Source organism: Branchiostoma floridae, chromosome 2, assembly GCF_000003815.2.
Source record: "Branchiostoma floridae strain S238N-H82 chromosome 2, Bfl_VNyyK, whole genome shotgun sequence".
Classification (NCBI taxonomy): Eukaryota; Metazoa; Chordata; class Leptocardii; order Amphioxiformes; family Branchiostomatidae; genus Branchiostoma; species Branchiostoma floridae.
This window is the reverse complement of record NC_049980.1, coordinates 20,283,346-20,294,922: the sequence shown is the minus strand read 5'-3', so window position 1 is coordinate 20,294,922 and position 11,577 is coordinate 20,283,346. Positions and strand designations below refer to the sequence as shown.

Below are 11,577 nucleotides of genomic sequence, written 5' to 3'. Positions count from 1 at the left end.
GGTGCTAGCTCACAAAGTAATGATGACACCCAAAGGTATGGTTTGCTTTTGATCTTTAATGTACATATACAGTGTAGGCACAACACAAACCTTGTATGATAGCTGCTTGTACATTATTGATGTTACATGTTCATCAGTGTGGAAAGGTGCCAGACAAATACAGTTGAAAGAACAATAACACTGCATACTCTATTTCTTATGATGAAAACTACAGACAAGTGTTTACAGCTGATATCATGTGTCCACTGGAACGTACACCAGTATCCAACATAAGACATATAACCAACCCTGAACCCCTGGAGACATCACTAGATACCTTATACAGTCTCAAATGAGCTACTTCTCCAACATGTCTGTCATCTCAGGGACAACCTGCACAGAAACAGAAAAAAGTCCATTCTTAACCATGTACCTGATACAACAATGCTACCTACTAGCTACATGAATATCAATGGGAAGATTTAAGATTTGATACATAGAGGCAAGGCAAAATGGCCTAACAAAACAACAGTCTAAACAAGAAACTGTCAAAACTCAACCACCATCACAAACCCCTCCACTCACCTTGAAGAGATCAGCAACAAGCCCATGGTCAGCCACTTGGAAGATGGGAGCCTCTGGATCCTTGTTGATGGCAACAATCACCTGGATAAACAAATTAACATGACTAATTATGTACCATATGCATATTACACATCAAGACTGGATTATGCAGCTTTTTTTTAATGATTATGAGTTATTTGAGTCAAAGCTGATAATAAAGTATTTTTCTTTTGTATCCTGATTTGTTATGATGTTGTAAAGGGCTTCTTTGGAAATCAGTTATCGTAACCTTAAGGACTACCCTCAAGATTCATAGATATATGAACAAAAAAGTACTAAATCAGACCTCTGAACAGCAGACATTTCTTTAACTTTTTTTCCTTTTACCTGTCTACAAAAACGCGACCAAACCAAAAAATTTCAGTTGACACAAAGACAGAGACAGACCCTCAAACCCTTTGCCTACTACACCACCAAACTGCAGTGCATGTTGGGTACTGCTACTGACCTTGCTGTCCTTCATGCCAGCCAGATGTTGGATGGCTCCAGAAATCCCAACAGCAATGTACAGCTCCTGGAACAGCAACACAGCAAGGCTTAGCTCATTGGCCTCTCACCTACCTACCTACCTACCTACCTAGTCCTACCTTGACCTCCAGGTCATTGGGGGGACAAGGTAGACAAGAAAATGGAGAGATGTGTCCAGACTCACCAGGGTCACCCTTTCCTGCAGGCTGAGGGACGTCCATTCTGCGATTTTGCCCTGGCAAACTTTCCACTGTGAGGCCTCTCACACATTCCCATTTACAGGTCCCCAATCTTAGTGAGGAATATAGCCTGACTTACATGTATCCAGAGATAGTGGTGCATTATTACAGGATTGAATACCAGATTGGGTTAACCAGGTGTCTTTAGTTTGTGTAACATGTCTTGTTAGTCTCATTATTGACTAATCTATGATTACAAGTTGGGCCTGTAGCGCTTGCAATCTGCACAATGAAAGATCGCAATCTGGCCACGCTGAAACAAGGAACCTACGTGATATAGCCTCAGGCTGGGCAAGACTCCTATAAATCATTAGATCGCATTTCTCCAGCGGGCAGAAACAAATATAAGTCTTGTGTAACAGCAAGAGAGAGAGAGAGAAAGAGAGACTTGTGAGAGGAGAAACATGCACGGCGCTCTTTGGTTCATGGAAATAAATAAAAAAATTGTGTTGTTTGTATGATAATTGCTAGATCATCCTACGTTGAGCCATACTCTATCTTGGAGTATGCAGTTTTCAGGTTTTGTTGGTCTGTCATGGACTTTGATACAAATCATATTGTAGTATCCACTGTGAAAATTTGAAATAAAAAAGACAATCAACTAGAAATTGTAGCCAAGAATTTTGCAGGATTTCCTAGCCCCTTCCCGACCAACTGATCACATTTCTGCACGTAATTTGGCCTGGTACCAATCCCATTTGTTTGGTGCTGGACCAAGGCCGCCACTATAATTTGCACAGGAAATGTGCTCATTTTCTCCAAATCAATATCATTACTAATACTGACAGAGACAATAATGAAAGATCTCATAAAACCCCACAGAAGCTGAAATCCAATACAATCCTGTGTTAACCAGATTGCCACCAGTAACAAAGGCACAGTTGACGGATCTGTTTTTACAGGTTTCCTATTCAGGCCCAATTCACACCTCAAAGGAGTCTGTATCAAACATGCATCCATCTCGACCCTACACAAATGAAGCTATTTGTATTAATAAATTGCTTCTCCTCAATGGTTTCTCATGAATGACTTTGGCTACAAGTAGGGGGACTGCCCTGACATATGCTGCCGGGGTAACTGTGGCCGTGTTGCACACTGTGATGAAAACGGACGACTATGGGCAGTTTAATGACACTTCTAATCTGAACAGCATTGATGCCCATTCCACCATACACGGCTCCTATTTCCCCCACAAGATAATCAACATTTTCATTACCGAGCTGTCAAAATTTATCGTAAAACACGGGAGGAACAAGTGTTATTAATTAGGAGAACACGACCGCTGGGACCCAGTGGGCTGGTGGACGGGCCACAGTGTAATTTGTCTGGGATAACGCTATTCTACAAAGGCCAGAGAAAATAGTTGGTTAAGTTAGCAGTCTCAAACAGTGCATCAAAACCTACATTTTCAACACATCTGTACAGTCAAAACTGTCCAAGAAGACCATCTGGGCATAAATCTTGGATATGTGGACGGGTGGTCACTATAGACAGAATTCTGAATGTAATAGTTGTGTCAATGAGAAAATCCTTTAACCTAGTTAAAGGGCTCACCAAAAACTGGTCACATTGGCCAGGTGGCACTAATGTACATGTAGATGTGGTCACTTGTACAGGTTTGACTGTATTTTTTGATGATCAGAATTCCCATAAACATTATACAATTCACACAAGCAAAAGAATGAAACTAGCAAAAGAATGAAATTTTCATTCAGCCTCCCCCCTATATACTCTAAATGTTCTGTTCCAGATTATAGAAATATGCTACACTTTATACATGCATGATTAGATTTGAGCAGCAGACCCCTGACCAAGTCACACTGTATTTGTAAAGACACCCTCCAACTGAAGTACCTTTTGGGGCTTTATCAAAGACAGTTCTTCCTGTAACCCTGTTAAAACTTGCGGAACATATTCAAATCTGTTTGTTGCACTTTGTTTTCAACATTTTTGTTTTGATGTGACCATGGTGTATCATTAAATTTTTGTGAAAGAGACTTCTCTTTTCAAACTTGTGTATCGCATTATCTGCTTGCTACCATCCAACATTTGATTTTCAGCAATGTGCCCTTGGCTGCCTCACGAGGGATGTAACAGTTGTTGTAAGAGAAAGCGTCAAACTCACGGGAGCAACAATCTTCCCAGTCTGGCCCACTTGCATGTCGTTGGGAACAAAGCCAGCATCGACTGCGGCACGGGAGGCTCCAACTGTAAAACAAGCGGTAGTCAGGTTGCCTGGTGTCTTGACACTAGATCAGCACTTTCGTCTACACATTACATTGTCATCAGTACCATGAGCCCAAAACAATTTCTTGGTTCCACACATCTTTGGGGTAAAGATCTAACAAGAATCTTTAGAGAGGGGGTTGGGAGAAAGATTTGATTCCCCAAAATGTGCCAAGGTAAGGAATTTCCCTCAGCCTCTGTTTCATGTTGCTGTCCCAGTAAAGCAATATCTAAGACATTGTATCATCATCTGCAAATGAATAAACTGGTTGTCTAAGGTGAATGGAACAGACAGTATTATACAAACTTTTGTTACAAATTTCCTTTTTCAGATGGTAGCCTACTCTAAATCATTGACAATGTGACAGCCGAAACTTGTATAACAATTCTGATGACTCAACCAATATAACTATAGTCCTGTAACAGGGACACCATGGTTCCTACCTGCAGCGTTCATTTTGTCAGCCAGCTTGTACAGCAACTCAAAGTTCTCTCCATTCTTCATCCCACGGCCTGGAAGCAGACAGGAGTATGTTAGCAGGGTGCTTGGTCTAGCTGGCTAAAGGTGGGTAACCCTGCCTGTACACCTGAAGGTCAAGAGTTCTAATCTCATTCTTTATCACTCATTCCACCTGTAGGCAAATGGCTCTTTGGATGGAACATTAAGCTAGAGGTCCAAGGTTTGAGGAAACCAACACGTTAATCTATCAGAGTAGCAGTATACTCAGGAGTATCAGAACTATCAGTCCAGTCTTTTGCAGCTTATGCAATAGTAGGGGAACAGCCCACAAGAAAACCAACCAATATCACAATGGAACATTACCTGTATTCTAAAGTCACCCATTTTAACCCAAGGCCAATGACAAAACATTACAGTTTTTGCTTGGCTGATGGAATTCATAGAGAAAAAAGAAGCAAAACCTACCTCCAGATATAACTGTCTTAGCACTGGTCAGTTCTGGGCGGTCGCTCTTTGACAAGGACTGGCCTTCAAACTGTGACTGGTCATTCTTCACATCAACTGCAGGAGCTGGAGAAATGAATATTTCAAACATCTTCAGGAATACTATATTTCAACATTTCAAAATTACACTGGCTCTATGTACGATTTTAGAAAGTCATATCTTTGTATTGCATTTTTGTGTGTCATCATTTGAAATGTCTTTTTGGATATAAACTCATTTTTCAATTACATCGTTTTCCCTTATTAAGAAGACAACAGATAATATCAAACAGTCCTATGAGACAGACAATATTCTAATTAACTGTTCTTGGCAAAATTATAGACATTTGGGATGAGGGAGTCAGCATAGCTACCAAATGCAAGGAAAACCTCCAGGAAGAGATTATCAACTAAACTAGAACTTCTGTCTGAGATGCAAAACCAAAGTTATCTTACCTTGTTCACAGGCGGCCTGTCCCCCAGCCACCTCTGCAGCGGGGAAGGCTGTTCCTCGCACAGTGAACACCTTCACTCCATCTTTGGACTTCACTGTGCAGATAGCATTTCCTGATAACATGGAAAATAGCTGCATGAATCATCAACTGAGGGCTGTTATACATACTGGCTGTGTTAAAAAAAATTGGAAGAGACTGTTATACTAAGTTAGTTAGTTAGTCAAGTAAACTCTATTTCTAAAGATTTTTTATCTTTTAGCACACTCAAGTGGCCATTTGGCTATCAACCCTCTATTGGTTATGGGATGAATATGGGTTGAATACATTAAACTTCAAGTCACCATATGATGTATAGGTTTGTCCCCATTTCCATTTCTATAGCCCTTGGGTAGTATTGTTACAAAAGTACTATAGCAGGGGGATACTTCCATTCATGATGGCATGTGTTCAACCTGGTTTAAATTATTGTCATTCAAGAAATACCCTTATTATGTATCTAATAAGCTGATATGTTGTCAAAGCGTGAAGGGGACAAGAATTGAAATTAAAATGGACCTTTGCAGGTGGGTATGGTGTTTCAAGCCATGAATACATCATATAGTATCAATACACACTATCTTGTGTTATATGTACATGTCATCTGGGTACAGTATTTAGTAACACAAGTTCACCTGCATAGATGGTTCTGACAAAGGTGTCAGCATCCTTGATGTCAATGATGTCAGAGATAGGGTTCACATCCAGTTTGGCTGCCACTCTGGGCAATAGACTCTGGTGAGGAACAGACAAGAAAACAATATTTAACATGAAGGAGAAACAAACTACATATATGGAATAATTAGGCTAAACCACATCAAGATGTTTGTTTGCAAGGTCTACCATACCAGTTTAAACTAGCCAAATACAAAATTATTCAGCAATTTGTTATTCAAAGATGACACAGTCAGATACTGCAAGAATGTGTCCATCTCCTGCAGAAATGTAACATGCTGATGATGTACAAGATATAGATAAATACAGTAGATTGTTATCACAGTACTTATACTGAGGCCATATCATATCAAAGAAACTGGACAAATCCTAACTTTCCATTGTCCAAAACTTTAAGACTAAGCATTGAAAGTTGGACTCTAACCTTGTATGTGTGTCGAACTGTGGCTTCTAAGTTCTATCCCAAACATTCAGGCCTAACTCATAACAGACAATTACCCAAAGGCTAACTTTATCTCAGCTCTTCAATACAGGGACCCTTCAGGTCATTCCAGCGGGATGTAACAAAAGGAAGACGTTCTGACAAAAGACTCCTGTCGACAATCTCTCACTTTTATGTGTAGCCTATCTGTCCAGTTGGAGACATGTTTTACAGCCGTGGTATAAAATATGTTATAACAGTGTTTATCTCCCAGTAGTGTACATCAGTCTCTGTATGGTGGGGAGTGACTACACAGGCTGCACACATTGTTCACTTCCTCCCAGCACCCTTCTACATTGTCTACTGATAAAGACTGCTTCACAAATCAATTGGGTGACTAGTGGTCAACCAGTCAGTGAAGGATGGGCAGCTTGGGGGCAACTGTTGGGAAAGCGGAGATGGGAATCTTGGCGTCTGTGGCCGGGGCCAGACGTCGGACAGCTTGACAAATGGAGACTAGTTGGGAGACATGATTCTACTGAGGAATACACCTGAGGTGAAAGAGATTGACAGGGTGATAATGGTGAGGGAAGTGGGGTGATCCTGCTTGCTGGAGGTAACACATCCATAAGTGTTGGTTACATCCGGGTTATCAAGATGCCACGCTGTCAGGAGGATACAACTACTGGGGCTTCAAATTTTGCCATATCTTTGCTGGACATTCTATTCCTCTTTTATTCTTGTTTGCTCTTTTTCCTAGTATCTGTTTTCATGCAGGTCACTTGTTTCATCTTCTTAATAATCTTAGGTCATTGTCTAAAAAGACTCAGACATTTATATTCCCTTCCTTTTATCAAGAGCACACCTGATACTGTGAGAAACAAATATAGACATTCCACTCTTACATTATTCTGAATTTTTTTCCGTTTCAACATTTTCTTTCAAAATCAAGAACCTACAAATTGATTTGATGTGAAAGTTACATGTAAAACATGGACATTTTTGGATGATAGGCATCAATAAGGTAACAGAACAAAGATTTTGGCCTTTGGCAATTTCTATAGTTAGAATTATTCAAGCAGGGTGCACAAGAGGAATACAAAAACTATGTCTGAATCTAAGGTACAACCTACAAAATGGTCCAAAAAATTGGTTTCTCTGGAATCTTTTCTTTTTAGTTTGAAATAGCACTTTGCAGAGGTCAACGAAACTGAAAAATGAAAACAACAAAATGAAAAAAAAAACGTCATAATCTGAATCATACATGTACAGTCTCAAAGGAATATATGTTCTAACACCACATAGTGCAGAAAACACTTGGATGACTCTCACAAACATCTTTCTACTCAGTCTATAAGAATTTTGTCTTTACTACATGTGTACTTTATGTACCTGTGCTATAGACCCTGGGGGTCACAGAGAGTGACCTTGATAAGTAACATGAGGGTACTGTTGTATTATGGATCTTTCTGACTTAGCCGATGCTGTATCCCACGGCTTGTTGTACACTGTTTACTGCTCATTTATTTCCGTGTGACTTACAAAATGTAATTTTGCACTAGGAGTGGAAAGGAAGTAACGCAAGTTCACCTTTATCCACGGGGTGACCTATATCCGTTGTTTGGCAAAACAGTGTATTTAGGCACATCAATTCGACGGGCGGTAGTTTTAAACTGCAATGTACTGAAAATATCAGAATTTTAAACCAACGTCCATCAACGTGATATCCCCAAATACCCTGTTTTTAAAAGCAACAGATATAGGTTACCCAACGGATAAAGGTGAACTAGCGTTACATATATATGCTGTGTTTTGTATTCACCATTGAAACAGTAATATAATGGAGATGAATATTCATTGCGTCATCAGTGTGTCATGAAAATCACTGCAAACAGTTATAGATTAACAGTCCCCACCTTGCCAAATGCTGTTGCTCCTGCTGTGATGTGAGAAAAGCTGAACTGCTTCTGTGTCTCCAAAATCAGTGGAGTCATCGCTTCTGTAGAGTTCAACAGATATACAAGATATCAATACAAAACCATGGAACTGTGCATCTTGTACAAATTGCCAATTGTAGCACATTGTATTTCCCATTCGTAGTTTGAATTTGTGAAATCCGTTTTCCTGCATCCTGCTATATATAATAACGGGCCAGTTGCTTTCGGGCAACTTGCAGGTTATTTCTGCAATCTTAACTATGTTTCTGAATATCGCAGGTCGTGGAGGGTATTCCTGTAGAGCACAGTCTTTATCGGGGGTCAACTGCTGACAAGAGACATAAAATTCTCCATCTGACATCAAAGTGATGAAATGAACAAAGAATTCCAAGTACAAGTACAAATGTAGTACATGTATTGCAAATTCTCTCACAAACTTGAACAGTTCATGTAAGAAGAAATGCCCATGTATTGTGCAGTACTTCTTTGTTTAGTTCTTTACAATGTTTTAAAAAAAATGTTATGCTAAGGGTAAGTGTCTGATGCAGTTTTACATTTTTAGACTGTATTTCTTGGATCATCCAAACCTACGTACCCACATTTTTCAGGACTGTAATTGGAAACACAACATTAACTTTCCTACTCCTAGGCTTAAGTTTACTTGAGTGAATTAAGTCCTAACATTGCCTTTCAACACCCATCCTAGACCAATATGCATATACACACACAAACTTACAAACACAAACAGATACAATGTACAGTAGTCAGCATATATGCAGAGATGTATATAGATCTACCTGGCAGCAATCCATTGAAGACGTCGTTCTCAGCCACCAAGATCTTCTTAACACCATCCACTTTGGTGAGTTCCTCCACAACCTATAATGATGTTTAAAAGTATCAGATGAGACAGGAGCATTAACATCACATGTAAATCCATCATTCAGCCTTCGATCAGAACATTTGTAAGTTAAGACTACAATAACCTACTTTAAGATCACAATTACTGTATGGTATTTAATGCAATGCTTTGTAAGATATCCAGTGCAATATGGCCTATTGGGAAGAATGTTTGCCTTGCCTTGCCTTCAAGAGGTACATATAGCAAGAGGCTCGTACTCAAACAAAGTTTGTAAAAAATTGAAACATTAACAGGAGTTTGGGAGCTGAACACATTCCACTACAAGTACTAGTGGACAAGCCCCTGGCTGTAGTGGTCTGTGTGGCCCAAGGGCTATAGACCAAAAAGTGTGTGCGCATTGATTCAGACTTATGTAAAAAAAAAAAGTTGTGAGATTTGGACAAGCTAATTTAAAAAGAAGAAAACTTGTATCAGCAATATCATTTCAGACTGTGACTCTCAATATCAACCAATCTCAGCATCAACCAAATGAATAATGAACATTTACAAATGTACTAACTTACAGAAGCACATTTACTCCCAGCGACCAGGCAGGCGATGTCCCCTCCTACTTTGGCAGCAGCAGTGATGGTGTTGAGAGTGATGGGGGTCAGCTGTTCATTGTTGTGTTCAGCAATCACAAGGGTGCTGTTCAGACGTCTCAGAACACTGGCCTTAGATACATATAAACAAGTAGGCAACATAAGTTATATTTTGTATATGACACCAACGACTCCACTAAAAGACAAGATGTGCGACATTTCCTGATTACCTTCTACCGTAATAAGTATCAGTGAATGAGCATAGAATATGGAATTCTGATGTTATTGAACATTGAACCAGAAAACTCATACTTCCATTTTAAATTTACGCCTCAAGGAACTCAAAACAAATGCCTTTGACGACAATACAATGAACACAGCAGCCAGTTTGGAACCTAGTACCACCGTTTGCAAAAATACTTGACTGTTGCTTCTGACTGGGTTGGGGTTTTGTGCGTGTTAAAATTTGCGCGTTAAAACTTGCGCTTTAAAAACCTGCGCTTTAAAATATGCAAATTAGCTGATTCCCTGGGGATTTGAACAATTTTTTGCAGTTTTAAACTTAAAAGCTTGAAGAAGATAACACAAAATGAAATTAAGTATCATAATGTTGCATTCTAGAGTACAAATATCCCTTTCCAGGAGTTTTAAAGTGATTTTTAAACATTAAGTTTTAACGCGCAACAGGTTGATACTTGCATGTGAAACAATCAGCTTGAGAAAAGATGAAATGAAGCTTGTAGAATGGAAAAAAGCCTCAAGCAGTTATATCTTATGATATAAAGCCTCACACTAGTAATTTTTCCATGTATTAGTAATGTTCCATGTAATTCAAGTGATTTTGAAATCTTCTGGATATGCAAATTAGCCTATTCCCAAGGGACCTAAAAAATTAGGGGCTTTTCAAACCAAAAATTCAGGTAACAGATGTAAAATCATATAATGGGGTCACATTTTTCTGCCTAAGAATTTCTCATTGCACAACTTAATTTTTTTACGCGCAGATTTTTAACGCGCGCGCAGATTTTTAACGCACAGAAACCCGTTCCCCTTCTGACTTCTGTTAAGTCCTCAAAAGTAGAAAAGGTAGCAAAGTGGAATATTGATTCCCATGCACACCCAAGTGAGAGTGGTACAGCCAAAATCCAGTCTGGACCAGATCTTCTCTCTAACTCTAAGCACATGGTTAGATTGGACTTTAACCTAATAATGTAAAAAAATTGTACATCTTGTCCACACAATATTTTGACTGTGTATTGTCTGAGATGTTCAACTTTAACTTTACTATACAAAAGAAATTGTGGCACTGTGCTCTGGCAGTATTAAGAAGTACATGTGTCCAAGGTCGTTACTTAAACTTAAGTTAACAAAGCCCAGGCCATACCATGAAGTATGGGATAACCATCCACAAGACCCGAATGTAGCGGTTGTATTGTCAGATAATATATAACTTATAGGATGTATGGTTAACGTTACATCAAATCATATGTCATTTATATGTGACAATGAAAACTACAGCTCATACAATTATGCATCAAGGTTAGCCTCCATAATTACTTTATACGCACTCTATACTATATAAATATACTAATAAGAAGAATTGTCTTAAAATGAAAACTTAAGAAAATTTATTGGCACTCAATTTGTTCAGAGAGTTGGTCAGAAAGGCTGGAAAATATCATTACCAGTATAGTCACAACAAAAAAATGATATAATTTATGGGGGAGGGGGGCAGCACAATAATGATGACTAGCAGCACCATAGCATCTCAGGTCTTCCTATTATCAGCTGCTGTATCAAAAATAATATCTGCACATGGCAAGCAAAATGGTAAACATACATCTATGTTGTTGTCTTTTTGAGCTCATGAAGTTTGGTGGTGCTTGACAAATCTTTTCGTGCGTTTTTGGACTTTACAAAATCTGATGAAAAAAGATAACTTACTGTGCTCGATAGTCTTTGAGCTGACCTGGACACTATATGGAACATGTTTGGACCTCCCTCTGGGCAGTTTTGTGAAGAAACCTGGACAAAACGACTTGGAAATGCCAACTTCTCCTAGATTACGTATAAATGTTGGATCTTACACAAGAAAGGTCAACGGACGAAACCACCGCAGAATGGGGATGCG

The 11,577-nt window shown here is 39.2% G+C and overlaps 1 protein-coding gene across 1 annotated transcript; it reads right to left on the bottom strand.

Annotated features, from left to right (window-relative positions):
- Nucleotides 1-47: 47 nt before the first annotated feature.
- On the bottom strand, nt 48-11,577 carry LOC118409768 (electron transfer flavoprotein subunit alpha, mitochondrial-like). Its single transcript, XM_035811061.1, has 12 exons — nt 11,391-11,577; nt 9,429-9,578; nt 8,801-8,882; nt 7,983-8,065; nt 5,606-5,705; nt 4,936-5,046; nt 4,462-4,566; nt 3,981-4,049; nt 3,436-3,518; nt 1,052-1,117; nt 565-645; nt 48-372 (listed from the first exon to the last, which is right to left on the bottom strand). The coding sequence occupies exons 1-12, from the start codon at nt 11,433-11,435 to the stop codon at nt 337-339; spliced, it is 1,011 nt and encodes a 336-aa protein (XP_035666954.1). The 5' UTR covers nt 11,436-11,577; the 3' UTR covers nt 48-336.

What these genes read in the sequence shown, in the direction of transcription:
- LOC118409768 (XM_035811061.1), bottom strand. Translation starts at nt 11,435, where the DNA reads ATGTTCCATATAGTGTCCAGGTCAGCTCAAAGACTATCGAGCACA. An exon ending in CTTCAATGGATTGCTGCCAG is followed by an intron (nt 8,066 to 8,800) that starts GTAGATCTATAT and finishes TGAACTCTACAG; the next exon opens with AAGCGATGACTCCACTGATT. An exon ending in TGTCAGAACCATCTATGCAG is followed by an intron (nt 5,047 to 5,605) that starts GTGAACTTGTGT and finishes CCATGTTATCAG; the next exon opens with GAAATGCTATCTGCACAGTG.